This window comes from Macaca fascicularis, chromosome 8, assembly GCF_037993035.2.
Source record: "Macaca fascicularis isolate 582-1 chromosome 8, T2T-MFA8v1.1".
In the NCBI taxonomy this organism is placed as follows: domain Eukaryota; kingdom Metazoa; phylum Chordata; class Mammalia; order Primates; family Cercopithecidae; genus Macaca; species Macaca fascicularis.
This window is the reverse complement of record NC_088382.1, coordinates 91,594,866-91,616,951: the sequence shown is the minus strand read 5'-3', so window position 1 is coordinate 91,616,951 and position 22,086 is coordinate 91,594,866. Positions and strand designations below refer to the sequence as shown.

Here is a 22,086-nt window from a genome sequence, read left to right as displayed (position 1 = left end):
ATAGCCTTACATTGCACAGTCTTAGTTAAAGTATAGCTATTTGTTTTACACCGTCTTGAACTACTTTTAAATTATTACATCAATCAGCACAGCAAATATTTTCCAATTCTCCATTTTTAGAAGTACTTCACATATATCTTATTTGCCATTTTTTGCTTTTTGATTTTTCAAAATTCAAAAGTTAAACTTATGTATTTGTCTTCACATTCTCATTTATCTGTAAGGGGTTCAGTACCAAAATTCAGTATTTTTATTTCTACATTTAAAAAAAAAAAAAAAGTTCAGGATCGATCTGGATTAATAGCGGTTCATGACTTTAAAGAAAAGAAAATAGTATCCAAACATTAATATGACAGAACAATTGAAAGAAATGAGAATATCCTTTTAAAAAACTGCTTGGGAGATATGATAGCCATCTTTACGTGTTTGAAAGATTTGAAAGATTGTTTCTGGAAGGAAAGATTTATCATGTATATTTAAGAGTAGTGCTTCTCCAACTGTAGTGTGACTGTGAATCACCTGGGATTTGTTAATGCTGACCCTGATTCAGCAAGCTTGGACTGAAGATTTTACATTTCTAACAGGTTTGTAGCTGATGATGAGACTGACTGGTCTAATAACCTCATTTTGAATAGCAAGGCCAACATATAAAATAAGAATAATGGCAAGAAATTAGAGGAAGGCACTATCAGCTCAGATTTTAAAAAGTTACCGTCATTTCAAGCTGTCCAATATAAAAATGTTCTGCCTTTTGAAAAAGTAGATTTCTCTTTATCTTAACTATTTGAAGAGAGTAAATAACTATCAGTGGTATCAAAGAGGGAATTATTAAATGGAATATGTTTGATTAGATGACAAATTAGGTCTCTTCTACTTAAAATTCAATAATTCTCTACTTGAACAAGAATACTTAAAGATAACTTTTGTACATTTGCAACCTGAACTATCTTTTCACAGGAAATGTAATCATTAATGTCTCTAAGTTGTTTTCATATTTTTTTAATTTAAAAAAAGAAAATTTAAGATATTCAGGGAAGTTAATCTTAGTATTTATATAAAATGAAAGAAGAATTCAGTTATCTATACAGTAGTTCATATAATGCTATCTCATGAGAATCCACACATTACCAAGGTTGGTTGGATGGTTTTTGTTACAAAATGTTAGTTTGATAGAAATTAAATTACAGATAGTTATAAAATTTGCAATAAAGTCAAATATGTTGTTCTTAAGAGCATAATTTGAAAATACAGTAAAACTCTTTAAAAAAAAAAAAAAAAACTTCAAGAGACTCAAAGAAAGAGGTGAACTTACAATACAGAGTTGCTCTGATAATTAAAACAATGCTGAGGGATACCATAGGTGGTTTCCTTATCTACCTTTAGTAAATTTAAGTCAACACCTGATCCCAATTTTAAAATAGTTTTCCCAAACACAGTAAAAATGTATTCCAGGTAATAAAAGGAATAATGGCACACATAGACAGTCAATAAATATTCACTGGATCTAAGTAAAGTTATGTAGTCAGTGATTCTCAAGCAAGGATGAGGGTTTCCTTTCCTAGGGGAAAAAATGTATCAGAATTTCTAAGAAGAAAGGAATTGTTTTCTCAAATACTACCATCTTCCAGAGATTCTTGTGTGGCCTCTCCTTAGATAGAAAATAGAGTTTGAGGGTATTGACTACTTCCTTTTCTGACTGAGTCTTGCTGAAGCAGAGGAAATGTAATGAACCACTGAAAAGGTTTTATGTAAATTAAAGTTGTAAAGCCAGTTTCAAATTGTATTCTGCTACTGATTAAAGAAAGTAAAGCATAGACTATAACCTTGGAACTATATGGATAAAAACTTAGAGAATCCATTGGATTTCGTTTAAGTAGAACTCTAGTGAGCCATACATTGTAAAGATTTTTAGGGAAGGTGAATGAAACAGAATAACCACTCCAAAAACAGATTTCTCCAGCTGGATACATGGTCAACATTCACTGTCGATCTTGGCTAAATTTCTACTGTAAACCAAAGATATAAAAAGGGATATATGTGTACTCCTTTACCCACTTTTTCTTTCCTAGCAGCAGCAGTCCAATAGAGTAATTTGTAAACATAAAAACAACATTAAAGCATGAGGGAATTTGGATATAAAACTGTAAGAAAATCATGTCTCACATTTGTCATATACTGAAAGTATTAAACAGGACCCTTCCATATATTTCTTAGCAGTTTGCTTTCAGTCTTAAGTGCTATTTCCTCAGGGTTTCATACAAATTTGACCTCTCAATCCCAGATCAATTGATTTCCTAGGAGTCATTTGTATGTAATAGCAGGTGTCCCAGTATAAATAATGGGTGGATAGAAGTATAATATCTACATCAGAAGACCTTGTTCTACTCTGTGCTATCAGACCAACTGCAGTGTTCTACTAGAGGCCACGACTAGAGAGGGATGCAGATAAATAGAATATTTTCAGAGAGAAGTGTCCAGCAAGGAGAATCCAAATGAACCAAAGCATAAGACAAAAGAATTTAAAGGTAGAAAAGGACACATATTCACACTCAGGGAACAGATTGAAGGTACAGCTCTACCACCTGCACTTTTTGACAATAGGCAAGTAATTTCACCTCTCTGAAATTTGGTATCATTTGTGAAATGGAGATCCAATACTTATCGAATCTTACATGATTGTTGTGAAAATTAAATGCAGTTGAATACGTGAGCATATTAAATACAATAGGATATGTAAAATTCCATTTATCTCTTCATGGACACCTCCTGACATCATCAAACTGTCTGGCCTAATCTGATCCCAAAAGCCCCATTCCCTTTTCAGAATAAGTTGACATCCCCTGTGTAGTATATCAAGAAATCCTGGCTGGGCACAGTGGCTTGCGTCTGTAACCCCAGCCCTTTGGGAAGTGGAGGCGGGCAGATCGCCCAAGGTCAGGAGTTGGAGACCAGCCTGGCCAATATGGAGAAACCCTGTCTCTACTAAAAATACAAAAATTAGCTGGGCATGGTGATGGGAGCCTGTAATCCCAGCTACTTGGAAGGCTGGTTGACACAGGAGAGTCACTTGAACCCAGGAGGCAGAGGTTGCAGTGAGCCGAGATCCCATCACCACACTCCAGACTTCAGCCTGGGCAACAGTGCGAGACTTGGTCTTAAAAAAAAAAAAAAAAAAAAAAAAAACCTTTGTGAAAGGAAATTTGTAAAGATTTTATTTTGCAAATCTAAAATAAGGATCCACATTTATATTTTGATGTGTACATAGAATTGTCTCTCAGTCCAGAATTGCTTTTTAGAAAGGCAGGGAGGCATTTTTATTATAAGGAAGTTTGGTTATCTACCTCCTTAACCTGTTTCTCTGATAATAGCAAAGTATAAGCATAACAATATCATTTTTTAATAATAATTTTAAAATTTGTGGTCATTTAGAGATAGGATGGTTAGAATTTTTTCTCTCGAACTATCTGGGGAAAATAAGGAAATTAATATAATAAACATGATAGCAAGGTCAGTCTTTAACTTGTTTAAGAATAAATGCTTTTCAGTCACTTTAGAAGCATCTACTCAAACAAAAACAAATGAGGTATAAATTAGAAATTGCATTTATTCATAAAAGGATAATGACTGTTAGACTACTTCAGACTGATATTTCTTTGAAAAATCATAAAGAGGCTATTCACTATGTTGGTCTCTTGAACCATTATTGTGAAGTATGTTTTATGTCCAATAGTTTGTATGTAACAATAAATTTGTGATATTTATGTTCTAAGATCTTAGAAAACACCTTAAGATCTTTGCATCTTCTATAGTTTTATATTTATATTTAGTTACTTGTATGAAAGCACATAACCAACTTGTTTAAAACACTGTATTGCTTCAAAGTAACTTTTGCTTTTTGCTGTCTTTTGCAAACTTACTTGTACTTCAGATAATTTTTTTTTCCTTTGAAAAGCCTTGCAGTGAGAGAATTTCTTTGTTTGGATGATCCACCGGGTCCATTTGATAGCCTAGAAGAAAGCAGGGTAAGTGCTGTATTATATAGCACATGAAAAGAGGAACAAATAATACAGTACAATAACTACATTGTTTCTTGAATGGAATAGCAAACAGCAAAATGTTATAATTTCAAGCTATGGTAGTTTTGCACAGAAAGCTTTCAATGTTTGAGTCAAAGGTTTCTTTCATTGAAATACATAGACTTAGTTCAAGGAAAAAGTAAAAATTCATACATGTCATATAGTCAATAAAGCTCTAAAATTAAATCCCCTTTCATTTATTTTTACCGTTTCAAAATAAAATGATTTGGGGAACCTTTTTATATTTAATAATACTATGTGCAAACTGAGTTTTCTTCCATTTGAGTGTCAAAATAAGGAACCTACAGCTAAAATCAAATTTAAAACTTCAGGGGTAGGAGTGATTGTCTTGTTATCGGTTTAGCTCATGCCTGATGCTTCTCAAATTACATTAATTGACATGTTAAAGTGTCCTATTTCTTGAAGCAGTAGCCTAGATTCACAAAACAGATTTGGTAATAGTAGATTACCTAGGATTTTGTGCAAGTTTTTTCCCCAAATGTTTAATGGTATTTAAATGGAACAGATTTAATTGGTAGGTTTGTGATGTTTTTCACTCAAGCTGAGTCAGTTCTTTGTGTTAGATTGAATGCTATGGCCTTTTTTTAAAACAGCTTTATTGGAGTAAGATTTTCATCTATAGTATTCACTAATTTGTTGTTTGCTATTCTACTGAAAAGGTACAATTTAATACTTTTTAGTAAATTTATAGAGCAGTTAACACCATCATCACTGTAACCCAATTTTAGAATATTTTCATCACCTCAAAAAGAATTCCTATAAGCCATTTTACAATCAGTCTGCAGTTCCAGCCCAAAGCAACCACTGATCTGCTTTCATTCTCTACATTTGCCCTTTCTGGATATTTCATATAAATAAAATCATACAATGTGTGTTTGTATATGTGTATTAGTTTACCATATACATAACTTTTAGATATACAGTCTGCCTAATATATAGTATTATAATGTTTTACACCTGATTTATTTCGCTTAGCATGCTTTTTAGGGTATTCCATGTTATCCTCTATAATTACTTCATTACTAAATGATTTTTCATTGTTTGCATATACCAGATTTTGTTTATCCAGTCACCCGTTGAGGGATACTTAGATTGTTTCCAGTTTTGTGATATGAGTAATGCTATGAACAATTTCATATAATGTTCTGTATGAACATATGTTTTTATTTCTCATGGACTGAGAAATTCTACTTCCCTGAGAGTAGAGTGTTTGATCATGTAACAAGTTTAACTTTTTAAAGAAACCAGTAAAGTTTTTGAAAGTTCCTGTATTACATTCTCACTTGTACTGTACGAGAGTTCCAGTTTTTCTATGTCCTCACAAACATTTGATATTATCTGTCTTTTGGATTATAGCCATTCTCTTGGATAGGTATTGATATTTCATTATAGCTTTAATTTTCATGTTTCTAATGATTTTTTGATATTCATCATCATGTCACATGCTTTTTAGCCATTCATGTTTTCTTCAATGAAATGTCTGTTCACGTCTTGCCCATTTTTTAAAAACTTGAACTGTTTATCTTATTCAGTTATAAAATCTTTACTTTAGATATTAATCCTTTATCAGAGATACAATTTGTAGATATTTTCTTCCAGTCTGTAGGTGTCTTTTCATCCTCTTAATGGCATTCTTTGAAGTGCAAAAGTTTTTAATTTTAATGAAGTTTATTTTATCACTTTTTAAAATGGCTTATGCTTTTACTATTGTATTATAAAAACTCTTTGCCTAACCCAACATTACAAATATTTTCTCATATTTTTTTAATTTTATATTTTAGCTCTTACAGTTAGGTTTATGGTCTGTTTTGGGTTAATTTTTTAATAAGGTGTTAAGTAAGGGACTTAAGTTCCTATATGTATCTTAATTTTTTTTTAGTTCCTTTTGTTTAATTATGTTGACACTTCCGTCAGAAATCAAATGACCATGAAAAGAAGGGTTTGTTTCTAGACTCTTAGTTCTATCTATTGATCTTTTTTCCTATCCCTGTGCCAGTATGATACTGTCTTGTTTACTGCAACTGTATTATCGTTACTGTTTGCATAGCATATCTTTTCCCATTCTTTTACTTTCAGTCTGTTTGTATCTTTCAACTCGAGATCCATCCCTTCTACATAGCATGTAATTGAGTCTTGATCTTTTATTCTTTCTGACATCTGTCTTTTACATCTGCCATTTTGCAATTTGTTTTCTGTTTCTCTGTCTCCATCCTGTTCCTCTTTTTTTCTTGTGTAAAATAATTTTTAGTATGCCATTTTGATTCTTCTATAGAATTTTTTACTTTTTCTTATTTTTCAGTGACTGCTCAAGATATTATATTTCAGTGAAATATAAACTTGGCTCCAATATATCTCCATTTCCTCCCTCTTTCTTTGTGTTGCTATTGTTATCTAGTTTACGTATATCTTATAAACCTAACAATACAGTGCAATAATTATTTCTTTATACAATCTTTTGTGCTTTAAAGAACTTAAGAAATGGGAAAATATATTTCATAGATTATTATTTAATTCACATGTTTACTATTTCTGGCCCTCTTCATTTGTTCCTGTAGGTTGATGTGATCATCTGGTATCACTTCCTTTCAGTCTCATAATCTTCCTTTAGTTTTTCTTGTAAGACAGGTCTGCTAGCAACAAATTCCCAGTCTTTGTTTATCTGGAAATGATCATTTTTGAAAGATAGTTTTACTGACAGATTTTTTTCTTCCAGCACTTTGAATGTGTCATTCCACTGCCTTCTGGCCTCTATTATTTCTGAGAAAAAAAAAATCAACCTTTAATTATATTGTTTCCATGTGCATGATGAGCCGTTTTGCCCTTGCTGCTTTCAAGATATTCTGTTTGTTTGACTTTCAGCAGTTTGATTATGATGTATTGGGATGTGGATCTCTTTCTGTTTCTCATACTTTGGCTTCATTGAGCTTTTTGGACTTGGCAGATTAATGTTTTTTATCAAACTTTGGAATTTGTTAGCCATTATTTCTTCAAATACTTTTTCACTCCCTTTTTCTCTCCCTTCTCCTTCTAGGACTCTCATTACTTGTATATTTGTACACCCTATGTTGTGCAAAATGTCTCTGAAGTGGTGTTCATTTTTCTCCAATTGCTTTTTTCTCTGATCTTCAGATTGGAAAATTTCTATTGATCTTCAGATTCACAGATTTATTTTTTGGTCATCTCCTGTCTCATCTCCTGTTGAGCCCCTCTTGTTAGTTTTTCAGTTACTGTGCTTTTCAACTCCAGAATTCTCAATTGCTTATTTTTTAACTGTTCTTTCTGTTTATTGAGATTTTTCTATTTGTTGAGTCATTATCATTATCTTTATCATTAATTCAATTTTTTCTAGTGTATTTCCTGTATATAATGGTTGCATTAAAAATCACTGCCTGATATGCCTAACATTTGGGACCATTTAGAGATGGCTTCAACTGACTAACTTTTTTCCTGAGTATGCTTAGATTGACCTTGTTTCTTTGAGTGTTTTATACATTTTTTTTGAATACAAGATGTTTTCGGTGATATACTCTAGTAACTCTTGACTCTGATTTCTGCCTCTTATAGTGGTTGTTGTTATTTTGTCTGTCTGTTTAGTAACTTGACTGGACTAAATCTGTGAAATTTGTCTCCTCAGCAATGTATGGTCACTGTTGTCTTTTCTCAGTGTTTTTTTTCCTCATTTTATTTTTAAGCCTTTCTTGTGTTTCTGTATAGCTTAATGTTCAGTCAACAGTTGGTCATAAATTTTGCTTATATACCTTGAACTAGTAAGATTTTTACACTCTGGTAATGGATCTGTATATAGTCTAAGGAGTGCATTTAAGGTTAAGGTCATTTTCAGATATGCCATAGATTTTAGTTTCTGCTGAATCCTCTCCCATCTCCTATTCTATACACGTATATGGGCTCTGTTGTCCTAGGATATGTGGTCCCAGGATCTGTGGAGAGCTTATCAAGGCCCCATAGATATATCGTTTTCCAGAACTCCCTGTTAAATCCTGGCTAGATCATTGCTTCTAGGTTTCATTCAGCCTTTTAGCTACCATTTTGTCACTTCAATTCAGAATCTGTTTAGAAAATTGACTTATATTTTAAGTGAACATTGGGCTAACGAAGCTAAGTGTTTATCACTCCTTTCCAGCTCAAGGATTCCAGGATTTTTATTCCTTTAAAGTATAGTATTCTTTCTTCTTGCAAGACAGCCTTTAGTTCATTTTTAATTTTTTTTTTTTTTTTTTGAGACGGAGTCTCGCTCTGTCACCCAGGCTGGAGTGCAGTGGCCGAATCTCAGCTCACTGCAAGCTCCGCCTCCCGGGTTCACGCCATTCTCCTGCCTCAGCCTCCCGAGTAGCTGGGACTACAGGCGCCCGCCACCTCGCCCGGCTAGTTTTTTGTATTTTTTAGTAGAGACGGGGTTTCACCGTGTTAACCAGGATGGTCTCGATCTCCCGACCTCGTGATCCGCCCGTCTCGGCCTCCCAAAGTGCTGGGATTACAGGCTTGAGCCACCGCGCCCGGCCCATTTTTAATTTTTAAATTAGCCCTTTTACAAAAATAATAATAATTTGAATATCTTTTTAGTGTTCTTAGTTCAAAATATATGCTAGTTAGTAAGTGTCAAGTATCATAATGGGCAGGGGAAGAGTGGAATCCTAACTGATTTGAGTTAGGATTTCTCATCCATGATACTGGCATTTAGAGCTGGATAACTTTTTGGTGGCCATGGCTAGGGCACAGCCTGACCTGTGCCTTGAAAATATTTAGCAGCATCCTTGGCCTCTACATATTAGACACCAATAGCATACCCACTCATGACAAGTAAAAATGTCTCCAGACGTTACCAAGTGTCTTCTGAGTTTAAAATCACTCCGGGTGTAGAACCACTGATTTAAATAAATCACCAAGGCAATATTAAGTTTATATACTCAACAGAGTACTGTGGAATGTATCTCCTAGACTCTTTCTCTAAAATAAATGCATTTTCCTACAGGTGTATTTGAAAATATGTGTTTGTTTGAACAGTGAATGAAAAAATTCTGTGCTTGCTCCTCTGCTTCAAAGTAAAATCTACAGTAACCTAATGAGATATATATCTCTTTTGTCTGCAGACTTACTTAAGCAGCCTCTCATTTTAAGAAAAATCCCAAAATGACTTATTAACCCACATTTCTTGGAGTGTAAAATTAAACTTATTCAAAGGATACTCAGTTCAGCAAATCTTTAACCTACTTTTCTCTGTTCTCTATTTAAAGTAGTCATTTCTACCCCTCATATACTTGTACTAAAAGAGGGAATTAAGGTTAGGGATATAAATTAGTCTACCTTTTTTTGGGAAAATTCAAATATATTACTTGTATGGAGATAATATAATTGGAAGAAATGAAGTCTTACTGTATTAGCATTAATGAATAGATTATAATTTTAAAAAATTATAATTTTTAATATTTTATATGAATTATAAGTACAAATAAAGCAGAATTCTTAAGCCATCTATCCTCTACCTAAATTTTAATCTTCAGTTATGCTACAGGTTAAGAACTTAATTTTCTTGTTCCTAAGTGTGAGAAACCCAGAAAGGCAGATTAAAAATGCAGTGAGAATTGTAATATATAATTAAGCTGTTTTCTTAGAATCACTTGTTAGCAGATTTTCCAGTCCTAATGGAACTGTTTGATCTCTATCCCAGAAGGAAATTTATATCAATATAGCCTTCCAATGATTATTATAAGGACAGTTTCCATTTCTATATACATCTTTCCTAAGGTACCTCCCTCATAGGGATGGATGTTAATCTTGGAAAAAACCCAAGGACTTATATAAGGTACTTTCCTAGGAATACAATTGTTTCATTGTTAGATATTCTTCTCTTCAGCTTCACTGCATATGCTAAAGAGTGCATTGGTTATAGCAGTTTGTACTTTTACCAGCAATATATTTTCCTTTTGCTCTGTATCACCACAAATACAATTTGTTTGTCAATCTTTTAATTTTTGTCAGTCTGATGGGTATAAAATAGTATCTTATTGTTATTTTAGCCTAATTTTCTTGATTACCAGCCAGCTCTGGCATCTTCCATAGTAGCTGTTTGAGACTTCTGTAAATTTCCTGCTCCACATTCTTTGTCACATTTTCTATGGCTCCTGTTGTTCCCTACACACCAGCACATAAAAATATTTCTCCTAAATTTCCTCCTCATGAGTGTAAACTTTTGCTTTTCACACTTAGGTCTTTTTTTTTTTTTAAGGGAATTAAATCATTTATTGATTACACCTAATAATGGATGATACACAAACTTCATTCCCATCTATAATTTTATCTGATACCATTATTCAATTTAGATATATTGCATAGGATGTGCCAACAATCATTTTTATAACCAATAATTCCACGATTTTGCTTTAATCCCTTTTAATGGTGAACTTCAGGTCACAACAGTAACCATCAGTTTAACTACAACAAGGTTTCTGAAGACAATGACTTCTCCACCCAAGCAGGTTGTGTATAAATTCCAAATAGAACCTGTCATGACTCTGAAGGAAATCTAACTTCACACTGTTGGGGAAATTTACCAGGGTGGCTTCAGAGTAGACTAACCTTACACAGCACATTAAAAAAAAAAGACATTTATTCAGCGTTACAGTCAGACTATTACATTTAGCAATCAACAGCCTGGATGCAAAATATATATATATATATATATATATATATACTTTAAAACCCTTTGTTGGAATGCTTTACACTTTCTACAGAACAGAAACTAAAATAACCTGTTATACAATTAGTAAGAAATACAGTCGTCCAGTTTTTTGCCCATGCACATGAGTATTTGTCTAAAACATGTCTTCTTTGTAGCAGCTAGGCCCTGCCACCACTGTGCTTGGCTGAGTTCACAAATTTGTTGCAACCTGCAGCTTCCCTGTTACTTCTCTGGCTCTCCTCTCCGACTGAGCTTTGTTTCCTAATTAAAATCTTCTGCCACTGCCATAGCTACTGCTGCTCCTGGAACCGCCATATCCACCTTGGTTTCATGGTTTGGCAAAGTATTGGCCTCCACCACCATAGGGGCCAGAGCTTCTGCCTCCAAAGCCTCCTCTCTTCATGGGTCCAAAATTTGAAAACTGATTTTTATAACTGCCAAAATCATTGTAGCTTACCATCTCTATCTCTTTCTTTTACACGGCTTCCTAACTTCACAGTTGTGGCCATTCACAGTATAGTATTTCTGAATGACAATCTTATCCACAGAGTCATGGTTGTCAAAGGTTACAAAGGCAAAGCCCCTTTTCTTGCCACTGCCTCGGTCAGTCATGATTTCAGTCACTTCCATTTTTCCACACTGTTCAAAATAATCTCTTAGGTGATGTTCTTCAGTGTCTTCTTTAATGCCACCAATAAATATCCTTTTCACAGTTAAGTAGGCACCTGGTCTTTGAGAATCTTCCCTTGAGACAGCTCTCTTTGGTTCCACAACTCTTCCATCCACCTTCTGTGGCCTTGCATTCACGGCTGCATCCACCTCCCCCACAGTGGCATATGTGACAAACCCAAAGCCCTGGAGCGCCTGGTGTTTGGGTCTCTTATTACCACACAGTACGTGAGGGTTCCCCATTGCTCAAAATGGCTCCTCAGACTCTCATCGGTTGTTTCAAAGCTCAACCCTCCAATGAAGAGCTTCCTCAGCTGTTTGGGCTCTTTAGGAGACTCTGACTTAGACATGACGGCAGGGAGAAGAGAGACTTTAATGATGCTGCTTCGGCAGCATCGACGGGCAGAAAGGAGCAAGCTGACCTCAGGTCTTTTAATTGATTTAACTTTTTCTGTATGGATGACCAGTGATCCCAACCTCATGTATTTAAAAGTTCATCCCTACCTCACTGATTAGTAATGGTTCTATTCTAAATAGTTCAGTGTGAACAGGTCTGTTTATGATCACTCAGTTCTTTTTTTTTTGAGACAGAGTCTCTCACTGTCACCCAGGCTGGAGTGCAGTGGCACCATCTTGGCTCACTGCAACCTCTGCCTCCCAGATTCCAGTGATTCTCCTGCCTCAGCCTCCTGAGTAGCTGCGATTACAGGCGTGCACCACCACCCCCAGCTAATTTTTGTATTTTTAGTAGAGGGGGAGTTTCTTCATGTTGGCCAGGCTGGCCTTGAACTCCTGACCTCAGGTGATTTGCCTGCCTCAGCCTCCCAAAGTGCTGGGATTACAGGCATGAGCCACCATGCCTGGCCACTCAGTTCATTTTTAGTAGTCTCATCCCTCTGCTAGTACTATATTGTGTTAAGTACTATAATTAAATAATCCTATTAACTGGCAGAACAAGGGTGCCCTTATTCTTCCAAGTTGGTTATTCACTTTTCCATATGAATTTTAGAACAACTTCGTGAGTTCCATGAAAAAACCCTATTGCCATTTTGTTTGGAATTTTAATTCATTTATTTATTAATTTTGAAGAGTATCTTTATAGTATTGAATCCTCTTATTAATAGATCTTTGCATATAGAAGGTTTTTTTTAAGTTCTTCAATAAAAGTTTACATTTTTTTCTTAAACTTCTAGGGAAAGTCATAGGATTTCTCATCATTTTTGTTGATGAAATAATTGGTATTTTTATTGCATTGTAAGCCATTGGTTTTATTATTGATTTTTATATATCTATTTTGTATGTCTCATTCTCTCATTAGTTTATAGATCTGTTTGGATTTTCCATATAGGTAATCATATCCCCTACAATATTAACAATGTATTTTTTCCTAATACTTAATATCTTTCATTTCATTTTTCTGTATTATTTTGCTAGATAGGTTCTTTCAACGTTAATTGAAGCCATTATGGTGGACATCCTTTTCCTCTCATCCTAACTTTAATGAAAATGATCCTGTATTTTGCTGTTGGATATGGTGTTTTCTCTTGGCTAGTGGTAGTTGTGAGTTATGTTGATTTGTTTATCATGTTTGTTGTTTTTAGATAAAGAAGTTCTATTTCTAGTTAAGAGGTTGTAGGGGTGTGTGTGTGTGTGTGTGTGTGTGTGTATGCGTGTGTCTGTGTGAATGCTTTCACTTGCATCTGTATAGATGATCATAGGGGTTTTTTTATTGGTGTAGTAAATTACATTCATAGATTTTCAGATGATAAAACATTTATGAGATTAACTCAAATTCAGCATTTTTTAAATTACTGGATTTGAATTGTAATGATTTTATTTAGAATTTTGGCGTATATAATATTTGTTTCTGTTACTACCCTTTGTTGGGTCTGGCATCAAAATTATACCAGTTTTATAAAATAAGGAATAGTCCCTCTTTTTCTGTTATCCAGAACCATTTGAATAAATGCGTATTGGTTGTTCCCTAAATGTTTGTTAGAATTCACCTGTAAAACAATCTGGATTTGATATTTTCTTTAGTTTGTCTTATAGTAGACTTTTAACAACTGATTCTGTTTCTTTAATGTCTGTAGTGTATTCAGATTATTTGGGGGCGGGAGTTTCAGTTTTGAAAATTTGTATTTTTCTGGAAATTGACCATTTTGTTTAGATTTTAAAATACATTTTTTTTCTTTTTTTTTTTCCTTTTTTGAGATAGAGTCTCGCTCTGTCGCCAGGCTGGAGTGCAGTGGCTCCATCTCTGCTCACTGCAAGCTCCGCCTCCCGGGTTCACGCCATTCTCCTGCCTCAGTCTCCTGAGTAGCTGGGACTACAGGCGCCAGCCACCATGCCCGGCTAATTTTACTGTATTTTTTAGTAGAGACGGGGTTTCACTGTGTTAGCCGGGATGGTCTTGATCGCCTGACCTCGTGATCCGCCCACCTCAGCCTCCCAAAGTGCTGGGGTTACAGGCATGAGCCACCGTGAGACTGTTGTTCTTAGTAGTATCACATGACTTTTTAAAATCTCTTAAGCTATCTTTAGTTATATATACACTTTCAATCTCACTATTGTTTCCACTGGTCTTTTTTCCTTGGGTTGGGTGTATTTTAATAGTCTTCTCAAAGAACCACTTTTTGCCTTTTTGATTCTCTTGATTAAATTCTTTTCCTCTCTCTTAATTCCTTTCTTATACTTGGTTTTAGTATGTTCTTTGACTTCTTGAATTGGATGCTTTCTCAGTTGTTTCTAGTATTATACAGTTCTTTTATATAACAGTCAAATTGCATCTCACAAGTCTTAATATTTTCATTATCATTCATATCTTATATTGTTCCTTCTAATATCTTGTTTGCTCCATAAATTTAGAATTCTCTTTAATTTTTCAAACATTTTTTTCATACATTATTGACTGTTTTTTAGTCTCTTTGCATTTTTTTCAGAGATTATGTTCTCTCTGACACCAGTTTTGGTTATTGTTGACAGTGTTCTGCAGTCTTTGGGATCTGCATATATGTAATAAATTTTCTAAATTTTCCATGTGTGCTTCAAAAGAATATGTATTTCTTTCTTAATTGTTAGACTCTGAGTTCAATATATGTTCATTAGATCAAACTTACTAATTTGTATTGTTAAATTTTTTTAATCTTAACTCTTTTTTTGTTTAATCCATTAATTGCCAAGAGTTATGTCAAATTTACCCCTTATGGTGTGGATTTGTTCAATTTCTTGTAATTATGCATTTAAAATATTCCTGGTGAATTATTACTCTTATTATTAGATAGAGACTCTTTGTGCCTAATAATGTTTATCATCTTGAACTGCATTCTGTCAGATATTAAGAAAACTACAACTTTTGGTAGGGGAGAAAAGGCTAACATTTGTCTGTTGCCTGATAAGTATGTTTCTACTTTTGTATTTTAAATATGTCTGTTTTAAACATCATAGTTTTTTTAATACAATCTGAAAAATCTGTTAAGTTTTGAGTTTATTTTATATATGGTAATTACCAATATATTTGTATTTATTTCTATTATTTTGTGCTTTTTATTCTGCTTTATAAAATGCTTTTTTCCTTCTTTCTTTCCTTTCATGTTATTTAATGAGTTTTTCTCTTTGTTCTCTGCTCTTGGTTTTTAAGTTCTGTAGTCATTGTCTTTTATTTAATGGTCATATGTTCTCATATTTTGGAAACAGATTGTTTACAGCCCTCCTCAAAGTTGGCCATCATTATCATTTCACACAGTGTTTCTTTTGATTTACCTGAGTGTTTGCCACTTTCATTCCTCACCATTCCTACTTTCATCTTTCTCTTTCCTTTGGGATTCAGTTAACTTCATCTTAAAGTATGTAATTTAATAGTTCTTTCAGTGAATGTGTATTGGTAATGTTTAGATCTTTGATATTCAAATGTCTTTTAATTTTGTTCTCATTCCTGAAGTGTGATTTAACTGAGTGTAGAATTCTACCTTGATAGTTATTTTTCTCAGTGCTTTAAAGTGTTTTCCACTGCCTTTGACATAGACTGTTTTATGACATCTATTCTCAGTCCCCTACTGTCCTACAATTTTATAGTAAACTGGTTTGTCTTCCTGGTGTTTTAGAGATCTTCTATTTGATTTTGGTATTTGCAATTTCAGTATCCTGTATTTATGTATGTATTTGTTTTTATTTGTCTTCCTTGGGATACATTATTTTTCCCAAAATCCATACGAGGCTTTTTAGATTAGATTCTTCAGGAGAGACTTTACCTCGCCCACCTAGAGACCAGATTGAAACAAACAGTCTTTCTTGATGTATTCCTGTGTTGTTGAGTGACTTTTATTAATGGCTTTGCTCTTTAGGTTCTTTGCTTTATTCCTGAATCTACCATTTTTTGTCACTCACTTCCCAAAATGTACCTGACTCCTCATTTCTTGCACCATCCTGTTACTGCATCCCAAGTGTCAATATTACCAAAATGCTGTTACAGTAGTATGTCTACTGAGCTAATACAGATGGAATCAACCACAATTGACTTTTTTTAAGTGTAATCATGTATGACTAGGCAAAAGTAGATTAAGGAGAATAAAAACTAAAGCAATAGTTGCTGATTATTTTTTATCCCAGTTCTACACTAAAGGGATATCACATACTCACTTCAGGCACACTAGCTTACTACTATAAATCTTAAGAAAAAGAACTTGTAGTTATGTCCCCCTGCTGGATGAGGCTAAGAAAGTTAACATACCAGTGACCTAAAAAGATGAGAGTAGAGAACAAATCATTTGGAGTTTCATACTTTATTTTGATTATCTGTGTTCTTTGACTCTTCAATAATGCCCTTGAGAAAGATCCTGCATTTGTAATTAATTGTATTCTTTTTCTGCATGTGTTTAGTTTTGTTTGTTGTTTTTTTTTAAGGCATTCTGTGAAACTTTAGAAGAGACTAACTACCGCTTACAGAAAGAACTACTTGAAAAACAAAAGGAGATGGAATCACTAAAGAAACTGCTCAGTGAGAAGCAACTTCATATAGACACTTTAGAGAACAGAATCAGGTGTGTTGTGATACTTGAATTTCTACTCTAACTAATTCAACCCTTAATACTTTGGGCTAAATGCCCTTTATATTTTAATATGATTTAGGAATTTTCTGATTCTGAAAGTTGTAGGCTTTTGGCATACTTCATTGGGAAAAGTATACTTTATTTAGCATAATTTAATTTTGCTAAATAAATTTTGAACATTGAAGGATGGGAAACATCAGGAAAATAAGCCGCTAACTGTTCAACAAGATAAACATTATTCATTTTAATCATTGTTAAATCATTATTAAATAAATAATCCCTATTAAATGGAATACCATTATTTTATTTAAGTAATATTTTAGTTTCTAGGCATTTATGCCAACTTTTCACATATGAAAGCTCTAGTTTGCCATCTCATCAGCATATCTTGAATTGATGCTAAAGTCATTTTAAATTAATCACAGCTACTAATTTCTCTGTTGACTTCCAGAGTGAGCTGTTTATTAGCTATGTGACTACATTAAGCCTTAATAGCTAAAGACTGCGATAGCTACATGTATTCACAACATTAAACATATGCCTGTTTTGTTCATAGAAAATAACTTGTTGCTATAACATACTTTTAGAACATTGTCTGTAGAACCTGAAGAATCACTGGATGTGTCAGAAACAGAAGGTGAACAGATCCTAAAGGTGAAGTCCTCTGCACTTGAGGTTGATCAGGATGTCCTGGATGAAGAATCTAGGTACATAATATTTCGTTTATGATAGCTTAATCCTTTGAATAATTGGAGGAAAGTGATTCTGATACTCTATAGAGTATTTTTTTATGAACTCAGTGTTACTGTATCACGAATCTACTAAGCAAGCAGAGAATGATTGGAGATATTTTAGGCTCTTCCTAAAAAAGTATCTTTGACATCAGGCTGTAAGTTTTCTCATTACTTACTTTAGAGCTGTGTCTGCATTAACTGGCCTCTGACTCGGGTAATTAATTAATTTTTAAAATATTGACAGATTACCTTAATCTCCCTCAATATCACCCTTTTTCCATTAAAAAAATAGGACACTATAATAGCAAACTACCCTTCCTACCTAATAGGAATGATGAAAAGGTAATGTATTTAAAAGCACATAGAGTTTTTATTGCATACAAATCCAAGGTAATTGTTAATAGTTTAGTGGTAATGGTCGACTGTAATTCTGAGAACAATTTTATGTTGATAAAGGTAATTACCAAGTAGATTTTTATTGGTAAATGGTAGTTTGGAGAGCTGAAAGTGTTTAAAACCTATCTCCAAGGGTCTTACCTGGCAATGACAACTTAAAAATATTAAATTTCTGATTGAATGTTTAAATATTCTTTTACATTAAATACTTTCACACTAAATACGTAAATATTCTTTCTATAAGGTAGAAGATTTTTAAAGGTAATAGTGAAATGAAATAATAGCATGCATCCAATCCTGTCATTGACACGTTGCTTTTTTTTTTTTTTTTTTTTTTTTTTTTTTTTTTTTGCAGAGCTGATAATAAACCATGCTTAAGTTTTAGTGAACCTGAAAATGCTGTATCAGAGATAGAAGTAGCAGAAGTGGCATATGATGCTGAAGAAGACTAATATATCACAAGCGGTTCCCTCCATTTAGACTATTCAGCAAATTTAGAAGAGTGGCAAATACTATTTTAAAAGCAAAAAAGAACTGTAAAACATATAGAAAAGAGCAAGAATGCACATGTATGAAGTTTACATAAAGAATTTTTTTAAGTTATTAAGATAGGAAATATATTCACTGCTGCTTTTAATTTTATCCAATTATATTTAATACACTAAAAAAAAAATCTTGTTGGAATTCTGTTATCAAGGCCCACATTCTTAAATACTGTGCATAAATTATTATGGTGTTTTGCCTATATATTGCTCCAAACTACTGTGTATATATGTATGTGTGTTAAATCACCAATTATATTAATCAAATGGAAATTAATTGCATGTTACTATCTGAGTGATATATTCTTCTTTATATCTCTGACATGACATATTTTCATTAATGGTATAAATCAGTGACCATCATAGTAAAGATAAAATTTAGTTGAGTTTTTAATGTTTACATGTTTACCATCTCTAAATAAAATTTGCTTATTTGAAATGTTAATGCTCTTCAGAAAAAAAAATGACTTTCTAGTACCAAAGGAAAACTACTTGAAAGAGCTGTAATCATATAGCTAACATGATAAGAAAGCCTTGATTTTAAAAGCTGATTCATTAATGTCAAAATACTTTAATAAGTGTCATGGTTATTAATATGTTGCATTTGTTTAGTTTCCACATAATCTTTATCTCTACCTACCTAGATTTAGTGAGTTTGCCTCTTTCAGAATACTACCTCCTTTTGTTAAGGCATATTCTTTTGAAAATATAGATTCTATATAAATAGGGGCTTATACAAAAAAAATAAAAAGCCATATATACTGCAAAGTTCCTAACTGGCTTGATTCCTGACATTGCATTTTTATTTCTATATATGTGAAGATGTTATTATACTGTATTATGGCTGATTTTCTTTTTAATATATTTAGCCAAGTGATGCACTTTATGATCATTAAACTCTTTTGTGCCAAGTTTAATTGGTGGATTTCTTTAGTAAGTAGAGTTAGGAGAAAGAATTATGTAGTGCCTTTACTATTTCACTTTCTACAAAAGTCTCCTAGAGTCTATGAGTCAGCTTTATGAAAAAATGTTTGTTTATTTCAGCTTTGTGTACAGTCATTGAAAGTGCCTTGTTTCATTTTTATAGTGTGAAGTTATTTATTTTCTGTTTTCACTGTTTTGCATATTGCTGTTAATATGCATTGTAATCATGCTGGCATTTTGCAGTCCCAGTCGGTATGCTTTCTAAAAACTGAGGGAAACTTACTGAAGAAGTAGAATAACAACCTCCATTTTTTTCTTCACTATCTAAAAGTTTATCAGTATCTTGATTTATATATTAAGGTGTGGCTGTTTAAAATTCTACTGACATATATCAACACATCCAATGGCTGTTGTTAACCTTTGGAGTAAAAAGGAGATAACTTTTTACCAAATAACCAAAAATTTTTAGTCTTTATCAAAGTGCACAGGTATGCTCTCAGAACATTTTTCATAATGTATATTAGAAATATGTTTGCTATCCTTAGAGACAGAAATGAATATAACAAGTTGATCTGCTTATTTATTAAAATTATTATTCTGGACTTGCAAAAGTCTTAAAAAGAACAATCATTTAATAAGTACAATTCTGAATCTTATATAACAGATCTTTGCCAAATTCTAGATATTATAGTGTTGACTGTCTGTTCTAAAGTGAACCACCTACTTTTTCAATCTGGCTTTTTGGAAGATTGTATTTAAAGTTCTGCAAGGATGAAGAAAAAAATCTGTTAATTAGGTAAACCACTATTATTTATATTTATAATTTACTTTTTTTTTACTTTTGTAATGCATTTTACTCCCAGTATTATGTTCATTTAATAAATTATTTTTTCACTACAACAGTAGCAGTGTTGTTCATATGTTGAATACCGTTTTCCCCCTCCATTTTCTATATTCTCCCTATCTTTTACAATTATTGTAAATTGAATTATATTTAAGTGGTGAATTTCACAGATGTGGAATGAGTCTGATTTTCTTTCTAGGTTTACACTTTATGTTGCTGATCATTTTTTGAAAGTCTTTGTGAATAGTTGCAATGCACTTTAACATAACCTGTATTAATAATTTTAAAAATTGAATGCAACTGAAACATAACATTTTTGTGGACAATCTTTTAACTTAACCTTTTAAAGATAAGTTTACATATAGTTAGTACAACCATAAGACAGCATTTTAAAATGTATCTACTACACTGAGATCAGCCATTTACAGCACATTTATTTAGAAAACCATGCTTAGATAAATTATGTGGTCTACTTCAGTCTGTGATATTAAAAGGGAATAGTGGCTTTAGATATAAAAAATAATTTGGTTTTGAAATGGATTTTATTACTTATAGAAACACATGAGTTTGGAGATTATGATAAGACAAGTTTGTATTCCCAACTAGCAGAGAGAGGAATCTAAATTTTATCCTCTAGGAAATCTTCAGAGAGCTACATATGTGATCCCCATTTTGGCTCTTCATAGAATTACTGTTACTGCATTACACTTTGTTTCTATGCTGTTGGCTCCTAATAGCAAACACAGTCATCAAAACATATTTTCAAGACATGTGTTTTTAAGGCTAATGGCTACTATTAAATATATCACATAGTGTGCCTTTTATGAAGACCCAGAGGAGAAAGTTCTCTTGGGTCTTGATCTCAGCAAAATATGTGCTTCTCCTAAACAGTTGATTTTCAGTGGGGGTAGTGTGGGGTTTTTTTTCTTTGTTTTTTTTGTTTGTTTGTTTGGTTGGTTTTTTTTTTTGAGACGAAGTCACTCTGTCGCCCAGGCTGGAGTGCAGTGGCACAATCTTGGCTCACTGCAGCCTCTGCCTCCCAGGTTCAAACAATTCTCCTGTCTCAGCCTCCCAAGTCACTGGGACTACAGGTACACATCACCATGTCCAACTAATTTTTGTATTTTTAGTAGAGACAGGGTTTCACCATATTGGCCAGGCTAGTCTGAAATTCCTGACCTCAGGTGATCCACCTGCCTCAACCTCCCAAAGTGCTGGGATTACAGGTGTGAGCCACTGCAACCAGCCTAATTTGTTTTTCTCTCTTTTTTCTATTAGCGGTTTTTTATTTTATTTTTATTATACTTTAAGTTCTGGAATACACATGCAGAACATGCAGGTTTATTACATAGGTATACACGTGCCATGGTGGTTTGCTGCACCCCTCAACCCATCATCTACATTAGGTATTTCTCCTAATGCTATCCCTCCCCTAGCCTCCCACCCCCCAACAGACCCCAGTGTGTGATGTTCCCCTCCCTGTGTCCATGTGTTCTCATTGTTCCAACTCCCACTTATGAGTGAGAACATGCAGTTTTTCGTTTTCTGTTCGTGTGTTTGCTGAGAATTAGTTTCCGGCTTCATGTCCCTGCAAAGAACATGAACTCACCCTTTTTTTATGGCTGCATAGTATTCCATGGTGTATATGTGCCACATTTTCTTTATCCAGTCTATCATTGATGGGCATTTGGGATTTGTTTTCATCTTAAAGAGTCTTTTGGTTGCTCTTTTTGTCTTTTGGGCAGCTCTCTTTGTTGCTCCTCTTTCTCTTTTGGGCAGCTCTAGGCCAAATTGTAGTTCACTTGTATGGTTATGCTTTTCTGTTGTAATCATGACTTTATTTTTTATCTTCTTCCATTTTTTCCCCCTATTTTAGTTCTATTAGAACATACATATTTTGGGGGCCAGGTGCAGTGTCTCATGCCTGTAATTCCAACACTTTGGGAGGCCAAGGTGGGTGAATTGCTTGAGCTCAGGAGACCAGCCTGGATAGCATGCATGGAGAAACTCCATCCCTACAAAAAACTAGTCAGATGTGGTGGCCTGTGCCTGTAGTCCCAGCTCCTGAGGTGGAAGAATCACCTGAGCACCAGAGTTGAGGCTGCAGTGAGCTGTGACTGCACCATTGCCCTCCA

General features: G+C 33.6%; 1 protein-coding gene across 4 annotated transcripts in view; it reads left to right on the top strand.

Annotated features, from left to right (window-relative positions):
* SNX16 (sorting nexin 16) overlaps positions 1-20,007 on the top strand; it is a 42,972-nt gene extending 22,965 nt beyond the window's left edge. For 3 of the 4 annotated variants that reach the window (XM_005563626.4, XM_005563625.4, XM_073999064.1), the window contains 4 exons: positions 3,953-4,022; positions 16,366-16,502; positions 17,099-17,218; positions 17,997-20,007. In XM_005563626.4, coding sequence (XP_005563683.1) covers positions 3,953-4,022; positions 16,366-16,502; positions 17,099-17,218; positions 17,997-18,093 — 424 coding nt within the window. In that variant the 3' untranslated portion in view covers positions 18,094-20,007. The remainder of the gene's footprint in view (positions 1-3,952; positions 4,023-16,365; positions 16,503-17,098; positions 17,219-17,996) is intronic. The other variant, XR_012416481.1, reaches the window with a different exon arrangement.
* Positions 20,008-22,086: the final 2,079 nt, after the last annotated feature.